The sequence below is a fragment of the Ambystoma mexicanum genome, chromosome 6p (genome assembly GCF_040938575.1).
Source record: "Ambystoma mexicanum isolate Mex_15411 chromosome 6p, UKY_AmexF1_1, whole genome shotgun sequence".
NCBI classification, from domain to species: Eukaryota; Metazoa; Chordata; class Amphibia; order Caudata; family Ambystomatidae; genus Ambystoma; species Ambystoma mexicanum.
Window position 1 is genome coordinate 1,246,897,396 of NC_090935.1, and position 26,787 is coordinate 1,246,924,182.

Here is a 26,787-nt window from a genome sequence, read left to right on the forward strand (position 1 = left end):
GGATGGAGTACATTCTACAGGGTTTATTTGTTTAGACTGGCACCAAATTACAAATCACCTCCACTTGCCAAAATAACAGTGTCTGGTGTTTGGTTTACGTGCCTCGTTGAGGATATCCATACACCGGTGTGGTAGATTTAGATATCCAAACTCTATGACCTCAGAAGCCGTGCTGCCAAGTTAATTGAGTGAGGTTGAGGGTGTACCGTTATTCCACCGTGTTGGGTCAGCAGATTGGTCTGGCACGGGACTTTCATGGGATTGCACATCGCCAGTTTGCGCAGATGTGGATACCATTGTTGTCTTGCCCACATGGGAGCAACTAGGATGAGCGTCACCTGCTCTCTGTGAATCTTTTTATTTTGGACTCTTTATTGTTTTACAACATTAGCCAACAAAAACAAACATAACGAACAACTAGCACTCATTTGTGGATTCCGCTCTGCTCATCTTCCGTAGTGGGGCGACTCTGTGGGAGTGCTACCCAATTCAGTGGACTCGTATCCCAACGAGTCTCTGGTCTGAATCCCTTATCTTTCCTCTTGTTGGGAGTACCCTGCTCGTATGCCAGTTCTCTTATTAATGTTCTTCGACTCGTCCAGGGCCGTCTGTGCTGCCCTAATCCTTTTGTCCAAATAAGTCTTGTATCAGAGATTTCCATGCAAGAATCTTATGGCCACTTTCCCCCTGCACCTTCTGCACGGCCCTTGGTCACACTGCTGTCTCCGCTACCGACCATTTCTTCAGGACAGCCCACTGTGGGATATTTTGACCCCTTCCAATGAGCCCCACTGCATCACTTTACAAATGGTGAAAGAAATAGCCCAAAATGGAATTGCGGACTCCTGTGCGCACCCAAATCTTGAAACTGCGTTTGGGTCACAACCACAAAAAGGCTGCACACCCTGCCAGACACACTCATGGGGGGTGAAACAGAGTTATCAATGCAGGAGCATGCCAGTGGGCTCAGCCACATTCAACATGGAGCAAAGCAGCAGAATTGTGCTGATACCGAAAATGCCTTTTAAAATGTTAGCTTTGCAACCTTAAAAGGTGCTGTTTTTGGCACTAGATCCATTTATTTCCTTTGAATCATTGAGATTAAAAAGGTACTGCAATGCCCAGGATCATCCAGTGTGGCTCAGAGGAACCGGGCCTCATTGACTGACAGATCTATAAAATATATCTAAGGAAAAAGCAGCCCAGCAACCTTTGTTTTCATTTCCACGGGAACAATGCAGCTAAAATTGCAACAAGTAACAGAATATAGCTGTGCAGAGAGAAACTCTAAACAAATGCATGATACATGTATCCTGACTGCAAACAATCCCAGCACTCAAGGGAAGAAAGAATGCTGAATAAAATGTGTATGTGCTGCATAGGTTAATCGGATTTAAAGAGATCAGTCTGATGTGTTTTTTATGAATGAAGTGCAAAAATCGCCTGTAGTGAAAGCATGTTTTTGTTTAAAGACTTAATTCTTTAAGAAATGTCAAAGGATTGCTAATGTAAAAATCCACCTATAAACTGTGTTCATTTTATATGTTTATTAGAAAGATGTAGGTGAAACTTAAAGTGAAAGTTTAGTTTAGTTTGTTTATTTATAAAGCGCGTCCGAACCCTCAGGTAGCTGGGCGCATAATCATGTGCACAGCAGAGTTACATATCGTTACAACAGAGTTACAAATCGAACATCTTAATACAGCAGACAGAGCATACATTAGTCAAGGCTCTGAGAGTTACATACAAGCATAGAATATACTGAGAGTATAGTGTACAGAGAATATCACAGTTACATCTTAATACAGCAGACAGAGCATGCATTAGTCAAGGCTCTGAGAGTGACATACAAGCATAGAATATACTGAGAGTATAGTGTACAGAGAATAGCACAGTTACAGTGGCGAATGAGGACCGGTTACAGATTGGTCCTGCATAGGCTGTAGAAGAGTAAATATTACTGCAGGTGGAGAGCGGCGGCTAGCCGGTTGTGTCGGGGAGAGTCTAGATGTTCAGGCTAGTAGCCATGATTTTACCATGGCTCTGAAAGGCCAGAACGCGGTTTCCGCTCTAATTGTGGGAGGGAGGGTGTTCCAACATTGTGCTGCGAGCACTGGGAAACTGGAGCCCCCTGCTGTTTTTAGGTTATAGTTCAGGATCTTTAGTTGGTGCAGGTAAGGAGTTCTGGTGGGTCTAGTGGGGCAGTGTCTAGAGAATTTGTCTGAAAGGTAACATGGGGCAGTACGAGACAGACACTTGTGGGTGATAACCAGGGTTCTTAGCTTAATTCTGTCACGGATCGGGAGCCAGAGGACTTCTTTGCTAACTGTGGATATGTGCGCCTTGCACGGGAGGTTGAGGGTACATCTTAGTGCATTATTTTGCAGGATCTGGAGCCTGTTAAAGTTTTTAGTGGTAGTGCCTAGGTAGAGTGTGTTGCAATAGTCTAATTTAGACAATATTAGCGCTCTAGATAAAAACCCAGTCTTGAGTTAATTAACTATTTAAAAAAAAAACAATTCTGCTTTGATAGTCCTTAGCCTGGGAAAGGTTGACACTTCACTGCTGGCAGGAAAGGCTAATTGCTATTGGCAGGCCTCACATGCTCCACAGAAAGACAAAACCGGGTCCCACCGACTTGGGAGTTGGATGTAAATGTGACCCACAAAATATGTAATTTATGTATCCGATTTTCTTAGACGGCATAAGTACATAAATATGTATTTGTGGGAAAGTTAAACTTTGGTCCCAATAACTATGGGAGCTTTCCAAGTCACATCATAACACATGACAGCCCTTTCTGTCATCCAACCAGCAAAGAGCAGGGCACGAACTGTACCGTTGACCAATCATAGCCTTGTAGGTGTGGGTTGCAAGTCTGCCCCTACCATTAACTTAGTGATGTCATTTGGCAGGATAAATAAGGGAACCTCAGAACACACAGACACACACTGATTCCTGACTCCATCCTCATTTCCGTGTGGCGCCCTATTCCTGAATTCTCCATCTTGGTTCCTGATTCGAGATTCTTTGCAAAGCCAAGGCCTCAGCATTGCTGAACTCTTTTTCAGCTAGGCCCCAATCCTGAAACCATCCCAAAACTTAAGGGAAGACATTTTGATCCAGTCGGGCTTGCTACCATTAATGCTTGCCTGCTCCAAACTCGCCATCCCACTATCTACAGTGTCTAGCAACCAGCAGGGCCAATCCAATCCAGTCCAGTCTGAGGTACCAGTCCAGTTGACCAGAACCGCCCAGCTGACCTATCCCACCATAAGTGCCCTGCTGTCCGTAGACCCGATCTGTGATGACCAGAATCCTTGACGGTCCAAAATCTTAATTTAAAGTGGACTATAAGTATCAATAGGAATCATAGTAACCCATAGTATATTTGCCTTATATTGTTCTATCCCAATCTATAACCAATCCTATCTTTGAAACCTTGCCTTTGATTCCTTGTGCTAGTGATAACTTCTTTAAAATTATTTTGTCTTGTGAAATCCCCAAAACTTAAACTTCCCTCTGGTAATCGGACTGAGTCCTCCCGGGCAAACACGGAGGTGCTGGGGTTGGTTCTGCGGATCAACTCTAGAGCTTACTGTGTCTCAAACTGGTAACCAGCCTGAATACCCCAGTGTAGAGCATGATTGTCATTGTAAAAATTGATTTCTGTTTTCTTTTTCGCACCTTCATTGTCCAAAAACACCTATCATTCAAACTTGCAAGATTTCCTCAATTTAATAGCTAGAGACTTCATTTCAACTCCGACCTAAACCTAAGACCTGTAGCTACATCCCTACCTAAACCCACATCCAAAAACATTTGACCTGTTTTTCTTAAAAACCGTTTAGTGAAAATTAGGCGGGAATTTGCATTTTTGCAAAAGTCTTACACGTATGATTGCCAATTCAAAGTATTTCCAAACTTCCATTAAGATTCCAGGTGTTTACTGTTGCTCATAGTATAGCTTATGTTTGTTAGGATGTTTTCAGTGTTTTGGATCAATTTAAGGATTGTTGCACACCTTTCATTGTTTCACACAGCCATTTTTTGAAATTCATTTTAAAAGGTGTAAAATTTCCAAAATGTTTTTCTCTCTTGTTTGGGGAGGGAAGATTGTATTCAAACCCTGTACACTATTCTATATTCCTGAATACCTGCTGCTTACTTACATCTGCGTAGAACTGCTTCTTTGTGAGTTGAGAAATTTGCAGGGGGAAATCTTAACTTAAGCGCTATCTTTTCAACAAGTCAAAACTGTCATTTTCTCTGTCTCTTATATTCTGTGTTGCTAAAAGCAAATTCAACTGTATTACCTATTTTCCTATTTGTATTGTCACCACATTCGTGATTGCTGCCCCATATATTAAAACATGTTTGATTTGAATTTTAAATAGATAAATATTACCTTTACCAACCAGCCTGATTCCTGGTCCATTGTGACCTGGGGGTATTTTGAGAACGGGTGTGATATGACTGGTATATCACTCAGAATATTTAACCTTTAGACACAATAAATAGGTATTTCATTTGTGCATTGCATGCTAGGCTGAGACCTGGGTGCATTGCCTGATTGAAATCCTTAACACCACCATGGGTCTATGCTCGGGCCCGAGGTGGAGTTCCATACTATAACGATGCAGCGCTTTCCCAGAATGCACACCAAGTCCTTCATTTTGGCCAGATGAGTCCTCAGTATGTCTCCTTTAGGAAAGAGGCCCAGTAGGTAAGACTCTGGTGTCCATGCCTGCATGTGGATTCCAGCACCTTCCACCCACTCCTTGATTCACTCCCAAAAAACGTTACCACTGGTCAGGTCCAAAACGTGTAGCATTTCAGTTTTCTCTGCAGCGCAACATGGGCAGTTCCAGGGTTCTCCCACCCCCATCGTGGAAATTCTCCAAGGTATGCTCTATGCATGAGGTAAAGCTGTGCTTGTCTAAATCTTGCATTTCTTGACACTTTCTTGGAGTATCGCAGGACTCTGGAACATTGCTGGTCGGTGAAGGGCCTCTGGAGCTCTCCTTTCCAAGGTCCTCTCGTTATTGTTATTTTTCAGTAGCTGTTCATACAGTCTATAGACCGTATGTCCCCCTTCCGATACATCCTACCATGCATCCAACAACTCATTTGGACCCTCATTCTCTGGCAATTCTGGCCTTCTCTTCTTAATTGTCTGTACCATGCTGTTGTGCAGTATGAACTGGCCACAGTGTATGTCATGCTCCTCTATCAAGGTTTGGAATTCAACCCATTGTCCTTCTTTCCTCAGGTCCCCATCTGAGCTACACCTTTGGCTTCCCAATGGATCCGATATGTTGTGAGGGTCCCCGTGTCCACAATGGCAAACCCTGCGAGGAGGATCTGTGCGGAGCAGGGGTCCTGCACCCCCTGGATCTTCCATGCTTTTTTCACAGGATCGGGCCCAGTTTGACCATATTGGGTATGATACTGGTCAGGCACTTGACGATCCACATCATTTCCCTCAGATAGTATTGTCTCAATGCCGGCTGGAAGAGTAGTGAGTCTATTGACGTTTCATCCCCCAGCCATCTCACAACGAATTGTAATTGCCCTGCAAGGTAATATCATTAAAAGTCTGGCAATCTGATGCCCCCCGCTTCGTAGTCTCTTTGCAGAGTATTTAGCGCAATCCTGTTCCTCCCCCGCCCCACAGGAATTCTCGTGTCATTTTTGTGTTCAGCTGTGTAAAGAATGCCTTAGGTATATGATGTGGGATGTTTGTAAAGTAGTATAGCATGCATGGTAACATCGTAATTTTCAGCAGGGCCGTCCTCCCTATCATTCCTAGCGGGAATGTCTTCCAGAAGGCAATGGCTTTCTCTCATCGAGGGCTACCTGTTTATTGAATATATGTGTGTCAGTCGTATCATGATTCACCTCTATCCCCAAATAGCGGAAAGGGGGCAGTGCCCATGTGAGTCCCAGGTCAGGCAGTTGGTTTGGGGGAGACCCATCCCAGGTCGGCCAAGGGGAACAGGGAGGACTTCTCCTTGTTGATGGCTATTCCGGATAGTGTGGTGTACCCACCTATTGCTTCCAGTTGGCATGAAAGGTGTACCCACGGGTTCCCCACAAAGAGGAGCATGTCGTCTGCATATAACTAGGTTTGGTGATCCACACCGTCTATGTCTATCCCCGTGTCCCTGTATTCGACCAGCGGTTCGAGGACCAATATGTACAACATGAGTGATAGTGGACATCCTTGCTTTGTGCCTCTGTAAATCCTCCAGACCTCTGAAATATGCTTCCCAGTTTTCACCCTTGCCCTGGGATTTTAATATAGCAGCCTGACCCAGCAGAGGAACCCCTCCCCCATTTCAAAGTGGGCGAGAACACTCAGTAGCCACTCCCAGTTCACAGAATCAAAAGCTTTAGCAGCGTCTAGCGACGCTATGGCGCATTCTCCCAGTCTATGGATCATCTGGTCCACCACGTGGTGGAGTCTTCTCAGATTCCACGTCGTGTTTCTTCCCAGAATGTAACCCATTTGGTCCAAATGGATCAGCGTGGGTATCACCCGTTTATGCCGATTGCAGAGGACTGCCGTGAGGATTTTGGAGTCCTGGTTAATCAGGGAGATCGGCCGATAGGAGGCACAGTCCAGTAGTGATTTCCCTGGTTTCAGGATAGGTATTATAACAGATTCCGACATGCTGTCCGGCAGCTGCCCCTCCTCGTACGCCTCTTGATATGTTTCCAACAGTCTAGGTGCCAGGGTGCCCTTGTATGCCTTGTAGAACTCACATGGGAGCCTGTCGGGTCCCGGGGATTTGCCAGATGGGAGCTCAGAAATGACGGCTTCTAGTTCTTCCACCGTGACGGGGGCTTCAAGTATTTGAACCTGCTCTTTCGCTAACGTTGGTAGACTGATCTCGGCCAGGGCTTCGGTTATAGCACCCAATTCCACCAGTGGATTGGGGGCATATAATTGCTCATAGAATTGTGAAAAAATGTTGTTAATACCCTCTTGGGTCCTGACCTCTTCCCCCGCTTCATCTCTTATGGCATTGATAGGGTCTCTCCTACTCTCCTGCTTAGTAAGCTAGGCCAGGAGCTTGTTGGGCTTATCTCACTCTGCATGTAATCTCTGTAAGTACTTCCCATACTCCAATCGCCCCAGTCTCTCCCAGATTGCGACACATCTCAGTCTCTACGTTGTGAGTCCCCTCAATTCCTCCTATGTCATACCCGCTTGGCATTCAGCTAATTCTATCTCCCTTTCCACCTCCCCGAGATCTGCCAAGGTGCTCCCTCTTAGTTTCCCCATTTTCCCTATTGCCGCCCACCTTATCACCACTTTAAAGGCATCCCAGATCATGCCAGTGCTAACTACACTTCCCATATTATGCTCAAAGTAGCCATCTATCGTGTCCTGCAAATATTCCCAAAATTCACCCTCTGTCAGCACCTCTGCCCTCAACCGCCACGTTGGTATTAGGGCCCTCCTGTAAGTATGTACCCATGTTGCTAGCAGTGGTGCATAATCTGATAATGTTTGTGCTTTAATATATACCCCTGTGAACTCCCTCACAGATTCAGTGCCCGTGAACAGATAATCTATGCTTTTAAATATCCCATGGGGGGCACTATAGTGTGTAGACCGTCTCGCATTTAAATGTACCTTCCTCCAGACGTCTGCCAAATGCAATCGGTCCAAGATCATTTGTAAAGCCTTTGCTGGCGGTGCCGGTTTACCATGCTTGTCATCTGATCTGTCCAGAAGCGGGTCCAGGGTGCAGTTGAAGTCGCCTGCCCAGATGAACGTCGCCTCTCTGTATAAGGCCAGTTTGGGTGCTTATTTCCTAAAGAACTCTGTTGCGTCGAGATTCGGGGCATGTGTTTATCAAGCATATTTCCTTGTTCTCCAGCATTCCATGTACTATCACGAGTCTGCTCTCCAGGTCGCCGTCTTGTTTTATCCGCTGGAACGGGACCCCCGGGGTAATCCATATCAGGACGCCCCTAGCATAGTTGGAGTACGTTGAACTGTACATTTGGCCGCCGCATTTCTTGGCTACCTTGGATTGTTTCTCTGGCGTTTAGTGAGTCTCTTGCAACATCGCTATTTTAACTTTCATTCTGTTCAGCCAGGCGTATACTCAGTCTCCTGACATAGGCATTTGAGTCCACTGATGTTCCAAGTTGTGATGGTTAGTTTCTCCTGACCCATTTGATTTGTGTGCCCTGTGGCCAGGCCTCATTCTCAGTCTTATGCAATCCTGTCTGCGCGATTCCTGTTACTCCAGTTCAGGGCTGTGCTGTCCATCTCCCCCACAGACACCTCTGCTTTCGTCTACCGTTAATGCCATTGTGTGCCGGTGTATCCCTGGACCTCAGACTTGGGATATTGTCCCAGACTTGCTTCTTTTGATCATCAGCGATTTTATCTCCTCTTGCCCCTTGCCATCTTCTTCTGTGTATACTGCTTGCTCCAATGATCGTGCCTTCCAACAACCAACCAACCAAATAACTGACTAACTAACTATAACTATTAAAGAAACGCCCAGCCACCCTCTCCCAGCTCGGGCCTCACTGCTTCTCTTGCACTGCCCACACCTAGGTGGGACAGGCACGCTGCAGCGTGATGCCTTAAAACTAACATCTAAACTATTCAAAATCTTGGGGTTACGTGTCCTGTCATCCTCTGCGGCAGAACCAAAGCTTGTTACTCCTTTATTTATATTCCATCTATGGTGTCGGAACATTCTTTTTCCATGTTAGGCTCACCCCTCCTGTCCCTGGGGCAGATTTTCATCATTATTGGCGTTTCTGGGTCTCTGTTGAGGGATACCCTGTTGGTCTATCCATTCGTGAGCCTCTTCTGTCGTCTCAAAGAAGCACGGTCTGCCATCTCGTAGCACCTTCAATTTTGCCAGGTACAGCAGCATGTAACGTGTCCCTGCTGCTTTGAGGCGTCCCTTGGTTGGGCCGTAGCGTGCCTGTTGTTTCTGGACCAGTACTGTGTACTCTGGGTGGATTTTAGTTCCTAGTTATCACCCCCCTTCTCTTGAAAATGTCAATATTTTTTCCCGATCTTTGAAGTTCATGATCTTCGCGCTCATTGATCTTGGGTTGGGGCTTCCTGGACAGGGCCCTGCGGGCTCTCTCCACCGTGAAACCTTGGGACAGTACCCCTTCCCCCGAACATTCTGCAGCAGCAGATTCTCGGCGTAGTTCGTGGGTCTCGGCCCTCTTCTTCTGGTAGTCCAACAACGGATATTATTCCTTTGGGCCATCCCTTCTGCATCTTCCACCCTTTGTTCCAGGATATTCACCTGTTGTAATACATCTGACATTTGGGTCTGGGTAGCTGCAACGTCGGTGGTATTTTGCTGCACCTGCTGTTCTGCCATGGTCCTTACGTCTTGCCGCAGGAGACTCATGTCCACCATAACTGTGTCCAGCTTTTTTTCCAGAGACGCCTTCAGGGCTGCTATGGCTTCCAGTATTGGGCTCTCGCCATCGCCTCCCACCTGCTGTTCAGAGCTGGTGAAAGCCATGTTTGCGTCTGATGGGGTGGGTTGGCTTTTGTCCGACATCCTGGCAAAAGATTTGATGCTGGTTTGTTTTCCTCTTCCACCTTTTGATTTACTTGCCATTCTCTACTGTGAGACGTTATGCGTTGTGTTCCCCCTCTTTCACCTTGCCAGGTGGCCGTCTGGGCTTGTCTCTGTGTACACGCCAAATTATCTTGAGGGCCGGGTGTTTGACGCCCTCCCTTCGTTCAGACGCTTTGTCCCTTTTGTGTGCTTATGCAATGGTGACCAGAGAGGGCCAGTCCTCGTGCCCCCATGTGGGCCTTGAGCCCTTGGACAAGCCGGAAGCTCGGTGTTGCCACAATGGTGCGGCCCAGCGAACCCAGTCCAGTGTTTCAATACACCTCCACCCCGGTGTATGCTGGTGGTGGATTGTGGCCTCCCACGTCGTTAGCTATATATGAGGTCCCTGCAGTGCTACGTGTCCCCCCCTGGCTGAGCTGGAGCTTGTGTCGTTCACCTGCGCCTCGCGTTGCATTCCTCTCGCCGTTGCAGGGAACTGCCGGTGCCCGGGGACCCCTCTGATGTCTTCACTCAGCCCCCAAGCACTGTTATGGCCTCCATCGCAGCCCACCCATGGCACAAGCACCGGGCCCCAGACGTCTTGTTGGTTTGCAGGCAGGCGGACCAGGATCCCGTCTGGTCCCACCACCACTCCTGATGAGCCCATCTGCTCTCCTTGCGCGTTGAGGGGAGCAGACGTTGTTGTAGCCCCTGTGTGTCCCGGATGGTCGGCGTGGATTGCGGTTACACCCCACAAAGGGAGACAGAGTCCTGGGTGTCCATGTGCACTCAGTGTGTCTGGCCAGGGGGCGGCCCCCGGTATCCCCGCCCCCTCTCGGGGCGTTGGATGCCACTCCACTAACCACCCTCCCCTGTCGTTGTCTTTCTACAGGGGTGGTGGCCTGGGTGTTTTGCGCTGGGGGTCTTGTTCCCCTCCTGGTGTGTCCAGCCGGGGTGTCTCTCAGGTTCCACTGGTTGGCTCAAGGAGAGGGCACGAGTCTCGAGGCCGGTGGCGCGCCGCTGGTGTCCCACACCTGGCAGCCCTCCGGCTACTTAAAAACGTTCGAGTGTGTCTCATACGCTCCTTATGCGGGTGTTAGGCCCCAGTGTTCTTTGTATGGGGCCCAGTTCTCATGTATAGTATAGTAAGGGCCACAAGCCTGCTGCAGGCCTGTCTCAAGCTTCTTCCCCTGTATTCAGGAATCCGCTGGCGAGGGGGGGCCAGCCCTCCACCCTTCCCTCACTCTCTCGTCACAACATGCCCGCCGGGGCTTGGGGCTCCCATCCAATGGTCGTCCGGGGGAAACCGTCACTCTGCTGCTGGCCCAAGTTTGTGTTCGGGCAGCGTGAGCGTGGTGCAATACTGTAGTAGAGTGTGACACGCTTTGTCTCCGAGTGCACCTAGGGTCTCCCAGGTATATATACCTCTGTGTAGGCCCTGAGCCCTCCTGGTCCCTCGGCATTGGTCTTCCTCGCACCGGTCACCTTGCGTAGGTCCAGGTGGGTATAAGTGGTGCTCTGGCTCTTCTTCTCCACCTGTTCCGGTGCTGTGATCCACAGGAGCGGGACAGGATCTCCTCTCGTGCCTTGGCTGGGGTCGCTCCTCTCTCATGAGCCGCTCGTCCGGATGCTGCGGCGTCCTTGCTCTTGTGGCCGGGGACCATCCCGCTCTCACCCCCAGGGGCGAGGATAGGGCTGGTCTCCTGTAACGCTCACCTGATTCCCACGGAGGCGCTGACCCAAACTGGACTGCTACAGTTGCTTCTATGACTATGATGAGGCGTAGAACTCGGAAGACGCTCTGGGCAGGACCTCCGAATATTGACTGTCTGGCTTGTAAGGTGAGTTTTCTGCAGGTGGAAGGAAAAGGGGTAATTACAAGCTGGTTGGATAAGTTCTCCCACCAATCTTCTGCTTTTCCCACTTCTTGGTTCTCGACTGGTCTCCACGAACTCTCACCTTTGGTTTAGTAAAGCCGAGCTCTCCATCCTGCTTCTGGTGCAGGGGCGCGTGGAATCCAGTTACGTCACTGGATGATTTCAGTGTTTAGGCTCAGTGTCCTTTTGTGGCTTGTAATAGTCCTTCAGGTGCCGAGGAGCTGTTGGCGACACCACCACTGCTGTGCAAGAAGAGGCTTGTGAGTATAGAAGATCTGAGGCCGCTTCTGAAGGAGCACCCTTTTATAATGTCCTTTTCTGTCTTTCAGGTGCCGAAATGATGAGGGCGATACTGCCGCTGCTGCGCGTGATGAAGCGCGTAAGTATTACTGAATTGTGGCCACTTCAAAAGGGGCACCTCTAATAATGTCTTTTCCTTTCTTTCAGATGCTGAAATGCTGAGAGCGATGCTGCCGCTGCTGCGCGTGAAGAAGCGCGTAAGTATAACTGAGTTGGGAACCCTTCGGCTCGGACACCACTAACAATGTCTTTTGTCTTCCAGGTGCTGGGATGCTGCCGAAGCGAAGGCCGCGGTGAACTCCGGTGTGATCACGGACGGATAAGGTAAGTGAGCGCAGCTGCGAGCGTGTTGCCCGTTTTCTAACCTTATGTCTTTATTTGCAGGTTGTCGGAGACTGGACTCTTGTGGCTGAATTCTGGTGAGTAGATGTTCCTGTGCCTTTTCTTCATCCACAGGTTGCTGCTCGAGAAGCTGAGGGTGTGTCTGGACCTGGAATGCAGGAGCCGACTCGGTGAGCGTCCTGCTGCTGTTGCAGAATAACGCGAAGCACATGAATTCTATCGGGCGTGGTTTAAATAGTGGAGAAGTGCTTTGGTGCGTATTCTTCCTCCAGCCTCACCCAGGTAAGAAAAGAGTTCCTGTAACAGAGGATTGGTCCCTCCCAGCCAGTGGCTGGGACTTCACCCAGCTTGGATTGTTCTAGGTGAGTATGCAGCATGGTCTGCCACAGGTAAGTCCACCCAATCACTACTGCACACTAAGAATATGAGCCCGGCGCCCATGGCGCCGGGACTGTGGTTCCTTATGAGCCTGGTGCCAGGACATGGTCCAAAGGGGCCCTGTAGGGGTCTGCTGGAACCAGGGGTGTGGATGATGAGCCTGCTTCCGGGGACGCTGGGCCAGTCTTGGCTCCTCGGGAGTAGCTCTCATGACATCTCGCCAGCCTTTTTGGGATCTGTACAGGCTGCCGTTGGCCCCCACAGGGGGTGGAGGGGACAGCGGGCCTCTGGTTCCTCTGCCACAAGCCTCTGCACTGCCTCTGGCCCCGGGACCGCCCCGGCTGGATCCTCTCTGGATTGTGCTCACCCTGGGCACCGTAACCCAGGAATCACCTCCGGACCGTCTCCTAGCGTTTGCTCTTACATACTCTGTGCACCAATGGGCCGCACGCTGCTCCTCTGCCCACACTCAAGGCCAACGGCCCACCAGGTGCGGTTTGGGTGCCCCCAGCCACAGAGGACCGTGAACTGTTCTTTATTCTCAGTGTGCATCCCGAGCCTGTAGTTCAACCGCTACGCCAATCTTGCCGCTGCGTGTCTCTCACTGCCAGTGGCCACTGTCAGTTCCGTACTTGCAGTGGGCCACCCCTGCGTTTGACTAAGCTTGCATTCGACATCTTGATTGCGGTGAGGGGAATCTTAAGATCCAAAATATGCTCATTTTCTTCTCCGATTTTCTGCAGGACTCCTCAGCTGTTCTATGGGTGTTCCGCCGCTTGTCCTATGTTTTGGCTAAATGTTATGCTTCAAGTAGCCAGTTTGGTCGAATGTATTCCAGGATCACGTTGGAGCTCTCGAGCTTTGCTGCCTACAGCATGGCATCCTAGCCACGCCCCCCTCTGCACTCTATGAATCTTGTTCTCCACCCTGCTCATTAGCAGAGTTGGGAGAAAAGCGTAAGCAAATTTCCCTGACCAGCTCATTCACAGGGCGTTCCCCCTTGCAGTCTGGTTGGGGAAACCTGGACGCAAAGTCTGGGCATTGCTTGTTTTCGCTTGTAACGAACAAGTGTAGTGCGGGGAACAATGAAATATGAAAACAGGCATCTTTCATATCAAATGTCGCCATGTAGTCCCCCCGCTTTAGCAGAGGGATTACTTCTTGTAACGTTGTCATGCAGAACTTTTGTAGCTTGACATAGTTGTTTGCAGGGCATAGATCTAATACTGGGCACATTGTTAGATTTTTTTTGGCACAAGGAAGTAAGTTGAATAAATACCCTTGTTTACCTAGTTTCCTGGAACGATTTCTATGGCACCTTGAGTGACAGCACTGCGACTTCCTTGAGAAGGATGCGTTGTTCTTCCTCCGTGGTTGTTCTTTAACGCGGGGGTGGTTTGAGGGTCGCAGAAGAAGCTCCATGCAATCACCGCCCGCTACGATTGATAGCACCCACTTGTCTGAGGGAATTGCCTCCCATGCGTGGGTGAAGTGTGTAATAAGCCCTCCTACTGGAGAGGCATGGGAGGGAACCTGAAGCGGGTGGTCATTGCTTAGGAGGCGTAGCTACACCTCTGGAGGTGGAGGACCTCCCCCGGCCACGAGATCAACGCTGCCCTCTCACGAAACCTTGCAAGGCTTGTTCCTGATTGTTTCCCCAGGATGAGCCCTGACTTTGGCCATAACCTGAACCCCTTTGCGAGCTTTGACCTTGAAACTGAAAAAAATGACTTCACCCTCTTTGGCCTGGTGGCTTATTAGTTAGCTGGCCTAGTGATTTCAGAGTGGCATACTCTTCTTTGGAAGATTTTAATGCACCTTCAACGGCCTTCTCAAATAGAACATTGGGTTCTACTGACATGTTGAGGTGTGCTGCCTATGTTTCAAGTTTGAACCCAGACTGGCGAAGCCATGCATGGCGTTTAATGATGGTCCCTTCAGCAATGATCCTGCCTGCATTATCTGCAGCATCTAAGTTGTTTTTTAAGATGCAGCTGGATACCGCCTTCCCATCTGCTACAGCTAGGGCCAGTTAAGATTTGAGGGGTTCTGTAGCTGAAGCCATTAGTGTTGCAATCTCATCCCACTTGTGGCAGTTGTATATTGCTAACAAAGTGCTGTTATTTGCAATCCTAGTTTGAAAGGCCACTGAGGTGGCCACTTTCCTCACCAGAGTGTGCAATTTTTTACTCTCCTTATCGGGGGGCACTTCCGATGAGGCTAGAGGTGTACCTGCCCTCTTACGAGTTGTGGTCACCACACATGAGTCCGGTCTTTATTGCCCCTGATGTACAGTGGGTCAGTGGGTGCAGGACGGAACAGTTTTTCAATACGTGGGTACACTGTCCGCGTTTGGTTAGGGGTCTCCAGAGAAGGTTATATCCTTCCTTTGAATGGACTGAAGAATAGGTATAAATTGTATGGCAGCTTTCCTGCCCCCAAAATATCTTCCACAAAATCCTTATCTAGCTGAGTTTCTTGGGTCTGGATTTGAAAGTACTCAGCTGCCTTTGTGAGTATATCCTTATACAGTGGTCGATAGTCCACTGGTGAATCTGCCACTGGTGGATCTAGGTTGACAGGAGAGGGTAAGTTGTACTCATCCTCTTCATCGCCATCGTAATCTTGGTCTGCCGCCGGTAATGTGACAATGTCCTCGTTATCTGTATTTGTATCATTTAGATCAATATGGACCTGTTCTTGCAGAGGTGAAATAAGAAGGATATCAGGACGTGACTTCTTTGCTGGGTGCTGGGCGGACAAGGGGGAATTAATTGGTGGTGTGTTTTGTAAATTACGGACAGCCTGTGGATTTTTCTAAAAAAAAATCCATGAATGTCATTCTTCTCATAACCCTATCAATGTCAAACATCAGCCCGCATCTCGCCGGATTGGGATTCAAAATGGCGGCCCATCGGAACAAAGAAACGGGTAGGCGCCGCGGAGGCTTGGCGTCCGATCGGCGCTGATGTGGACGCCAACACCGTGGGATGTGCGAGGCCAAGTGTACATAGATAGAGGCGCAGACGGGCGGAGATACCGGCAACTGTTGGGTAGACTGAACAATAGCAATCGGCAACCGTGAAGTGCCCCCCATGCGGAGACGGCTTGAGGCGAGTGCGGGACGCGGGCAGGCTGAGGTGCTGCAGACGAAGAGTGCGAAGATGATCGCATACGCTGGCCAAGATACATTGATGCCGGCGCCGATGGGATTCGGCAGTGACGCGCGTTCCGTGCTTAGACCCACGCGAGGTTGCAACGTTGTTGCCTCGAACTAATCTGCTTGAGCGGAGAAAAGTTAAGCTCCAGGAGTCCCGGAAAACTTCCGCGCGCGCCCGCACTACGCCAGGAATCATTTTATGGCGAAGGCAGGGAGATGCCCTTGGTGCCATCTGTTTGATTCCATCGGAGAGGGAGCCCCATAACGGAGCCCACCTACAACACGCCTGTTGGCCTGCTGATAATGGGGAAGAGCAGAGGAGCCCGCAGGACAGGCCACGTAAATGCTGCAGCATAGGGGGCCGCACCAGCCCCCGGAGTGCACCGCCTGAGGGGGTTGAGGCAAGGTGATACTGCATAACATTGGTTCCAAGCACGAGAAATGGCCTGCACTGCAGACACTGGACGTTACTTGCCCCGAGAAAGGTGAGAGAATGTAGCGAAAGCTAGGACCTGCAAAGTCTATAGCAAGGGGCAGTAAATAGCCGAGCTCCGTGCAGGCAATAGGCCGCAGGCGGAGACACGCCTAGGCACATCACCAAGAAACAGTGTCGGCGGGGGAGTGGCCACCATCCGCTTGGGTCACACAAAGCGGATCGCCCCCTGAATCTCAAGGTTTAACGATAGACTGTTGTTAACGAAATGGCCAGTAAGCCCCCGAGAGCGAAAGCTAAGCAGCCTACGCTAGATGAGTACACCAGAACGCCGACTTGCCCTGAAGGAATCAAGAGCAAGGATAAGACCCCAGCAGGTGGAATGACTGCCGTGAGTACAAATCATGAGGTCCTGGAAGCAATCGCGGACTTGAAGGCGGCCTGGGAGTCCAAGCTCCAACTGGCTGTGTCGGAATTGAAAACAGCGATGGAGCGGCAAGTTGGGGCAGTACAAGAAGATGTGAACCTCCTCAGGCAAGATGTCAGGACTCTGGCGGAGCGCACGGAGACCCTGGAAAAGGAAATGGGCCCGACCACTGCAGACTGTGCTGCACACAAAAGGGAGCTACATGCCGTGGTGCAACGATTGGGCAATTTGGAGAGCAGAGCTGATGAGGCAGAAGGGCGCGCTCGGAGAAATAATATTCGTATTGTTGGACTGCCGGAAGGAGCCGAGGGCCACAATCCAACGGAGTACGTGGAAAACATGCTGCTGCAGGAAATCACCGGGGGGATCCTATCACAGGGATTCGCTGTGGAAAGGGCGCACAGGGCTCTGACCAGGAAGCCACCTCCGGGTAGCCCGCCCAGGCCATTGATTGCCAAGATTCTGAATTATCGGGATCGCGAACGAATCCTTGAACACTTCCGTAAGGGGGGAACAATACAACGGGGTGCGGCAAACATAACTGCTTATCCGGATTACACCCTGCGGGTGCAGCGAAGTCGCATGAACTTCGGATCGGTGAAGAGGAGATTGCGGGAGGCGGGCTACAGATATATGCTGCTCTACCCGGCTAAATTAAAGGTGTTCCACGGAAGCAGGATGCTGTTCTTTGAAACTCCAGAAGACGCTATGGGGTGGCTAGACATGCAGAGCTGCCCCCAGGAGCCGGATATCCAAAAGCAAGATGCAGTTTGACGGGACGAGCAGAGGGATGGAGTTAGCTGGATTGAGATCTGTGGGACTTGATTATAGTCATTAATGTGGCTAGGCGGCTGGCACACTTCGGCTGGTGGAAAGCACGAGCCGTGCGCACGAAAAATGCTATGTAAGGTAGGAGTCTCCCGAGACCGATCTCTCTACCCCCATTTTAGAGGTTAGTTAGGTCACTGTTAGTGAGGTGACGCCCTGCTGGGTTCTCAATTGGGTAGCCAAGGGAGAGCCAAACGCGGGAATGCCTGAGATCCAGGGATGGAGCTGGGCAGTTAGTTGGGTTGGGGTGTTGGGGTGTTTAAAATACATATATGAGCCTGGTGGGCGTTCTATTACAGGGAATCTGTTTGGTGTGAAGGGGAGGGCCGGGGGGGGAGGGGATGGGGAGCAATTGACAGACCATGGGTGATCTCAAAATATTAACCTGGAATATTAGAGGGCTCAACAGTTACCTGAAGCGAAATAAGGTTATGTTGTACTTGAGGCGACAGAAGATAGACATCGCCTTGTTGCAAGAGACACATCTCACGAAGGAGAGGTTGGAAGTGGTGAAGACGAAATGGAAAGGAATAGCGGTGGGCTCATCGTATTCTGCTTATGCAAGGGGAGTGCTTGTGTGGATAGCGCCGCATGTCCCATTTAAGATGATTGAAGAAACTGTAGATGCAGAAGGGAGGCTAGTCATAATCAAAGGGCTGTTAGAAAACAGAGAAGTATGTATAGTGAATACTTATGCCCCAAACCAAAACACGGCGGCATACTTTAAGACGTTGTGTACTAAGCTGAGTGCGGGGGTGGGGACTGCGGTGGTGTGGGGAGGGGACTTCAATTGTGTCTTGAACCCAAAAATAGATAGGTCGGACGGGGGGGCGGCTAGGCTCAGCCCAGCGGCCAAGGTGTTGCAGGGATTGCTAACAGACTTTGGCTTGGCTGATGTGTGGAGAGTGAAACACCCTGAGGGGAGACAGTACTCGCACTACTCGGCTCCGCATCAGCTATACACGAGACTGGATTACATCTTTGCCACCCCGGACGTGGTTACTGAGAGTACCCACGCAGAATATAAAGCTAGGGTTCTCTCGGATCACTCGCCCCTGGTCCTCCGGTGGCAGTATTGCCCCCCCAGGGCGCGAATACCAACATGGCGCCTCCGTGCGGAGGCGCTCAAAGACTTGGTTTTCAGGGAGGATCTGAGGGAGGAGATTATTGCTTACTTCGAAATGAACACTGGCAGCGTGCAGTCAGCGGGCACTCTATGGGAGGCCTTCAAAGTGGTGATGCGAGGGGTTGCCATTGCTAAGTCAAAGGGGTTGCTGGGTGGGGTCATGGCTGAACTACAAGAGGCAGAGACTGAACTAGAGAAGAAGCTGGAGGGAGAGGAGGCAGACACGAAAGAAATATCTAGACTACAGCGGAAGTGTGCGGAATGCTGGGACAGGCTCAGTAATCTAAACTATAAAAAATACATAGAAAGGCAACATGCGGGAGGAGATAAAACGGGCCGGCTCCTGGCGTGGCTATATAAGAGCGAAGCCCCCAGATCCCCGATTAGAACTGTAACCGATGAGGAGGGTGAGACGGTGGATACTCAGGAGGGAGTAAACGGGGCATTTGCGAAATATTATACTGCCTTATATGTAGATGATGGGGATAGCAACCAAAATGAGATTGAGGAAGTATTGGAGGACATAGGCCTGCCCAAGGTGAGTGACGAGGAAAGGGAGGAACTTGATGCACCAATCACCCTTGAGGAACTGAAAGAGACGGTGAGGCAGTTACCTACGTGTAAAGCCCCGGGGACAGATGGGTTCCCTAGCGAATTCTATAAAATATATCAGGAAGAGGTGCTTCCACCCATGCTAGACATGCTTAACGAGGCATTTGAAGTGGGACGGCTGCCGGAGTCGCTTAGAGAGGCGATTATTATACCGCTCCCCAAACCCAATAAACCAGGACATAGCTGTAGCTCTTATAGGCCTCTGTCGATGTTAAATCAGGACAGTAAGATCCTCACGGCGGTCTTGGCTAATAGAATGCGGAGAGTGATTGGGAAGTTGATTCACCCTGACCAAACAGGCTATGTCCCGAGTAGAAACATCACTCACAACCATAGACGACTCCACCGAGTGGTCGAATGGGGATGTGGACAAGATAGCGAAATGGCGATTGTGACGCTGGACGCGGTCAAGGCGTTCGATTCTGTGAAGTGGCCGTGGCTGCTGGCGGCCCTGCGGGAGTATGGCATGGGGCCGGGTTACATTAAATGGGCTAGAATGCTATATAGTGAACCGTTAGCTAGGGTCCGTACGGGGGCAGTGGTGTCCGAGAGATGGCAGCTAGGCAAAGGCACTAGACAGGGATGCCCGTGGTCCCCGATGTTATACATCCTGGCCCTGGAGCCCCTAGCGATATACCTCAGACAACAATATGAGCTGATTGGCATTGAGATAGGAGAGGAAAAGCATCTCATCTCCTTGTACGCGGATGATCTGTTGTTATATTTAATGTATCCGGAAGAGAATCTTCAATATGTCTTGGAGGTGATGGAGCGGTACGCCAGACTGTCTGGTATAGCAGTGAACCCCCAAAAATCTAGTCTATTCCCGCTGGGGAGGTACGTGGGAAAGCCTGTGGAGAGGCTACCTGTGTTGCAGATCCCGTGGGTGGTGGGCTCCTTCCGCTATTTGGGGATAGACGTATATCACTCCGTTGAGGAGGAACACAGGCGCAACACTGAAATTGCTATAGGAAAAATTGGAAAGTGTATGAGGTTTTGGGAAAGGTTGCCCCTTACGATGATGGGCAGGGGGGCTATGCTTAAAATGGTGGTCCTGCCCCGACTTTTACATTATTTTAACAATATCCCTTATATGATCCCTAGGACGTTTTTTGCTAGACTACACAGCTTGTGCAGGGACTTTTTGTGGCATGGCACCCGACACAGAGTTGCATTATGGAAACTGCAGAACTTTTATGAGAAAGGCGGTATCAAACTGCCCAACTTCGAGGCTTATTATGTAGCGGCACAACTGCAGTACGTAGCCAGGTGGCTCTCTGATGAGGAAACCCCGGAACACAGATTGCTCGCGAGAGATTGTGCTCCTTTTTACTTGCGGGAAATAATTTGGGTGGCTAGCTCTGAGGTGAGGGGGCGCCCTAGGATGCTATGGTTGGGATGGAGCATGTGGCGCCGAGCCTGCCGAATGATGGGGGACCCTTTCCCTTGTGTCCCGCAGGTGCCGCTGGTTGCACTGACGAATGGAGATGGGCAATTGAGGGTAATCATTAGGAATTATTGGGAGTCGGTGGGACTAGTCACCTTGGGAGACATCTGGCAGGAAGGGGCTATCGTGGAGTTGGGGGAGCTAAGGATGATGTCGGGACTGCATAGTGGGCAGTATATAACTTACCACAAGATAGTACAGGAGATCCTGAGTAGGTGGCCCGAAGCCAGGTTGGCGGAGGAACCGAACACCACCGTTGAGGTGATATACGACACTGCAGAGGGGGGACATGAAGTGTCCAGGTTGTACGAGATGCTGATGATTGGTATCGGGAAGGACCTGAGACACTTGAGAACAGAATGGGAAACAGAGATGGGAGCCCCGATGGAGGATGGGATGTGGAAACGGGCTATGGGATATCATAAGAAGGTGTCGAGAAATGCTAGGTTCAAGCAACTACAGCTGTACATGACGCACAGGGCCTACATGACCCCTCGGAGAATATCAAGGTTTAGAAATGTTGGGCGCCAGGCTTGCCCTAAATGCGACGAGGAGGATGCAGACATGATACATATGTTCTGGGCATGCCCAGTAATTGGAGCCTATTGGGGGGAAGTGGCTCTGAAGTTAGCGGGAAAAGGGATCACACTAGCAATAGACTCGGCCTGGGCCTGCCTGTTGGGGGGGTATCCCAGAACGCGGAAGTACAGACATATTGAAAAATTAAAAGACCTAGCATACGTGCTTGCGAAACGCAGGATCGCCATGGGGTGGAAGAAGTGTCAAGGGCCGCGAGTGGAGGTGTGGTGGAAAGACCTGCAAAAATGGGCTGAGGCAGAAACAATTGTGTGGCAAGAAGCCAGTGGCGCTGGGGGTGAAGAGGAAACGGGTTCTTTAATGGCATGGAAACTGCTGATAGCCGAAATGTTCGGAGCCGCAGTGGCCCCAGCAGGATCTGAAAGCAGTGAGACCCCGACACATGAAACAGATATCGAAAGCAAGGAATAAACAGGCTCATATGGGGGGAGGCGGGGGGGAGTGCAGTGTTTATGATGTTTCTGGTTTTATGTTTATTTGCTGTTTAATGTATTGTTTGATCAAAATAATAAAAATTATTTAAAAAAAAAAAAACCCTATCAATGTCCTCAGAGGTCCATTGAGAGGAACTCGTAATGGACACAGGGTTCTGAGGTGTAGAAGGACGCAGAGGTGTAGGCTGACCCTTGTTCTTCAAGGCTGCTGTTATGGTATCTTCTCCCTGGGAAACAGGCTCCTTTTTTCCCTGTGACATGCACTAGACTTCTCCCTGTGAGAGTGATGGCTCCTTGAGGAGTGTTTATTGGAATGTTTTGCCTTAAAAAGGCTTTTAGGGACATGCTTCTGCACCAACTGTCCTATTTTTGAGCTCTTGCTGTTTTTGCCCATATTCCACGTTTGGGGGGTGGAGGGGCAATGTCGAATTTCGATGGTGGAGAGGCCTGAATCCACGTTTTCTGACGTTCAGTGGATGGTTTGGACACAGCATCTGTATCATCTCTCAACCTTGGGGGCCTGTTGTGTGGCGATCGAGACCTCGAGTGCCCATAGGACAGGGAACTGGTGGACCTCCCCCTCGATGCTGTGTGCAGGCGTGTAGACTACGTTGCTGTCAAATCTCTGCTGTTGGTTTTGTGTTAAGTGCGGGCTGTAATGTGAGTGCTACTGCCGCCGGGTGTCGTCCCCGTAACAGAGCCGCCGGCCTGTCTATTGGGGTCGGGGCTAGCACATGGGAATCTATCGGTTCCCCGTCGCCTTAGTCGTCCGAAAAGATGGCGATGCTGCAGTTGCTGGAAGCACCATCCACATCCATGGCCGCCTCGGCCTGCATGGCGTGATGAGCCCGGAGCTTGGTCTTTCGGTCCTTAAGTGTTTTTGCTTTGAAGACCTGACAAGCTTGACAATGCCCTTTGTCGTCGTCGCGTGGAAGACAAAGGTTGCACACCAGGTGCTTGTCCTTCCAGGGGAACTTTCTAATACAACATGGGCAGAATTTAAAAGGTGTGTTTTCCATTTTTAGTTGGAAGGGCAGTCAGGCGAGAATAGAGAGGCTAAAGGGTAAATGCATTCTCTTCGATCCCTAAGAAATGTCCACCCCCCACTCTCCCTACTGTGTGGGCCGAGGCCCGGTGCGGCCTTCCAAGGGGTCAGTCGAATCAAGGTCTTGGTCCGACGTTCGTCCTTTTCACCGCCATTAAAGATGTTGTCGAAAGTCAGTGATTAAAAGGATAGAAAGAGTAACTAACTCTAATTGTATATAATCAATGGCGTTAGTTGAAATAAAAACTCTGCGGTTAACTCTCCGTCTATGATGGCAGAAAAAAACAATATGAGGAACTGCAACGCGTGTAGGACCATGGGTACAGTGGACGTCACACTAGGGATATATTACTGGCACACCATGTTGACGTCCCTTTACGAGTTTCGAAAACAACTGTAGTACTCCGCAGCTTCCACTAGCTGTCGGCCTATGCATAGCATGTGATATAAGCAGATTCCACAAGCCTCCGAAATATATGTAGGTTTCTTTAAGTTTGGCCCCACATTTACATTTCAGATTTTCACAGTTCATTGGGGTTTGCCGTTCTGCCTTCTGGTATTCAAATAAGCCTTTCGTCGTATTCACAAAGTTACAGTATTCATATTTCTGTTGGCGCAGTTGCCGGAACACCGCAGGGTCCCCAATAGCTTTGGGTAGACTCACCAGCTTTCTCCAGCATCTCCGTTGGAGTTGGAGATTCTGCGGCATGCTGATGTCACTTGCTTTCCAATCTGAAGGCTATAGACATACTTCCGTCCTCCCGCGCGGCTCCGCGATTGTACGTCTGCTTCCCATCGGGATCCAAAATGGGGAACACCAGCTTCTCGACTCACAGAGCGCCCAGGACCTTCATCGTGGCTCCCAGTATCTCCACAGCACTTCAGTTTCTGTTTCGACGTCCCTCCAGTGGCGGCCTCTTCCACTCAGCCACACAGATACGTACAGTTTGTGAGCCCTTGAACAGGAGCCAACGTCTTCTCCTTCACTGCCTCTATGAACAGTCTGCTTGTTAGGTTTAAATGTCCTGCAGACAGGTGCTTTAGAAAAACAGCTTGACTACTCATTGTGTTTCAAGTTATTGGTACATGGTCCAAACTCATGCATCTTCCTCATCTCAGTACTTGAAGAATTCTGGGAGTTGAAGTTAGATGTTGTTAAACACGTGGTATTGGAATAGTTCTGTTTACTGGTTTTACAATAGAGAACCTTAGAAGAAAAAGTTGCTATGTTTGAGCAGTGTGAGTTAGTGTGATGGTTGTGTGTTTGGCCAGGAAAATATGAAAAAGAGGGTTCACTTCTCACACCAGTAGGAGCACATATCTGACAGTATGTCATGAGGGTCTGGGGCATCAGAGGATCGTCCTCATGGCAAAGGGGGAGATACTGCACCTCGTCCAGTGAAGTCATGACATCTCTCCGATAGGTGTCTACTCCCATGTGATCCTCTCTCATGAAACTGCACCTAGGGTCAGGATCTGATCACATGGGAGGAGGTCACCGCCAGGTAATCTGTGATTACTTCACTGGATTCATCACAAATCATTGAAAAAGAAGAAAAGGGTGGTATTCAAAGAACATTTAGCCACACACAGTAGAGAAAACAACTGAGTTGCAGAGAAATGGTAAGCACATAGGGCATGTAGCTCGCAACCACACATGAATACCAGTGTCCCCATTTCTATGTTTGTTGTTCAAAATGGAATTGTTATTCCATTTTGCAGCCAGCACCTCCCATGAAGGGGAATGAGCGTCCTAGTGCCCCGATATTAAATACTGTCATGTGCCCTTGTCTTGGCAGAAGAAACTGCTACGCTGGGAAACCAGCACATTCGCACCTCCAGCTCGGCGTTATCAGACGTGCAAGCTTATTTACTTACAGCACACCTTGACAGGCAAGCGTTTTTCTTCTGTGCTACTAAACACAAGTTCAATACAATTACATTAAAGCTTCAACAGAGTAGCGACAGTGCACACAAGCTACGAGATTGAGTCAGACACTTCTATCAACCTTTGTAAAGAGGAATTCATAACTGCAGTGGTGACTCTGTGTAAGAACCATTTGACAAGCATTTATACTTCTTTAGGACAGTACAACAGAAGTTAGAGGTTATACTGTCCATATTAGAGTTGCTAAAAAAATGCATACGTTGTACACACATTACTAATACTACTAGTTGGAAATATATGCTAAATGCTTTTGTTGACAAACAGTTATTGTTTAACAGCCCTGAAGAAGAGAACCTATTCTCGAAACACATGTCGGCTCACTGGTTCTTTGCCATTTAAGCACATTTGAATTGCGTTTGAGAAATGCAACAATAAAATACAAATGTTATACTATTTGAAATAGGCTCACTGCCATTCAGGCACATTTGAATTGATTTTGCGAAATGCATTAATGAATACAAACATTATACTATTAGATAAAGGACTATCTGAATGATAATTTCTAATGATCGCACACCACTCCCAATACAAAGAATTTAGCACATTTGAGACTTGAAGCCCATAGGATTATGCGTCCTTATCTTATTGATTATGTAGTAAAGACATTTTCCAAGATTTTAAATGTACTCTGGTATGGCATTTTACCTTTCAGCAAATAATAATTTGAGGGACACTAAATAAAAGCCTTGCAATAAAACATCTATCTACATGGCAACCACAATAGCTTGAATAGTGGATTGTTCGTAAATGGAGAAATCCAGTTTCACCTGCATTTTGGAAAGGATAGCTAAAGCATGGATTGTTTGTGCTACATGGTGCATTCTTGCAATAAATCTTTTGTTGGACATTTAGTTACATTGGTTAAATATTTTATGGATATTGTTCTTTTTTATTTTGATAGAAAACATACACATTGGGAGATAGATACAATGATGAATAATAAAACAGTAAATTATTTTGTTGCAACAAATTAGTTTGCTTCACTTTTCTAAAGTTCTTAATAAATCCGTACCTGCAAGTGAAGAGGAGAGCCATGGGTCTGATCCAAAGGGAATCCACTAAACATTGTTTTGAAGCAAGAGGGTAAAGAAGAAAAAAATGGAATGAAATATTCAATATAATAAGAGAAACAGCAATTTCAATAATTTCTATTAGAACAACTGGAAGATAGGAAACATGCTAGAACGGGTTCAATCTTCGATCCAGTTGCTAATAATACTACTTTAAAGTACACGTCAACATAAATGATCAGAGTGGTATTGTTTGATAGTACAAGTTAAGAAACTATACATTTTAGATGATTTCCAGGCCCCAATGCACACAGTCTGCAACCTTTTCAGGCAAAGGACGTTACTTACCTGCATGAAACAATGTTTCTGACCGATAATCCATTTCCTCTTGTAATGGGGCAGATGAACATTCAGGTGTTACCTACTGCCCCTTTTAAGGAAGGCATGGTATCAAAGCAAGACAGACATAAGTGATCACAGTTCAAGGGTGTTTATTAAACTGTTAAATGTGTGAGATAAATGCCTAATCTAACCCTAAATCTAAGATGGGAGCAAGCTACGACCATCAAATAATAATAATACAGTCCTAGTGGAGTCTAGTCAAATAAAAAGGGCCAATACTAAAAAACCTATTGTCAATCCTTACCGCTAAGCTACAAAAAAGTGTGGGGTAATGTTTCACAAGAAAAGAATAAGTCAGGATTTTATGGCGGGGTCACCCTGCCCCATGTTTTTAGCACAGGAACAAGGCGGGACTCTAGAACACAGCACACTCATGGGCTTCTGGCATGAGTTTACAGTTCCTTTTCTCTATCATCAGGGCCTTCTGTGCCAAAGTCTGTTCTCATACAAAGTCTCTTGTTTCAGAGGGCCCGATATGCCAAAACTAACGAAAGAAAAACAGTTCCTTCTGGTAACCTTCACGTCGGGTGGTTATTCTTCACCCTAGGATCCCCCTCAGCAGGGCTCCGATCCTTTTTTCAGCGTTAGCCTCTCAAAGAACTTGCCAATTTAAACAGAGCCTTCCGATGGGTGATCATGTCTCGCTGGTTCACTGTTATTCTATGTCAAATGCACGCTTCACAATATCACAGTTCGTTCAGTGTTGCCCTGAGCCGGGTGCAAATACCAGTTTCACAATTCCCTCAGTCGGGTTCAAAATTTACCCAGTTCACAATTTCTACATGTGTCAAAGGCTTTTGATTGTACAAGGGGTTTGGCTTGACCCTTGTATGACCACCTTGACACCTCATACCAGCC

The 26,787-nt window shown here is 48.7% G+C and overlaps 1 protein-coding gene across 1 annotated transcript in view; it reads right to left on the bottom strand.

The window, feature by feature from the left end:
• The window catches only part of CEP78 (centrosomal protein 78), a 1,593,497-nt gene that overhangs the window by 521,095 nt on the left and 1,045,615 nt on the right, over nt 1-26,787 (bottom strand). The window contains exon 11 of the mRNA XM_069625901.1: nt 25,530-25,575. Within this exon, the coding sequence (XP_069482002.1) occupies nt 25,530-25,575 (46 nt within the window). The remainder of the gene's footprint in view (nt 1-25,529; nt 25,576-26,787) is intronic.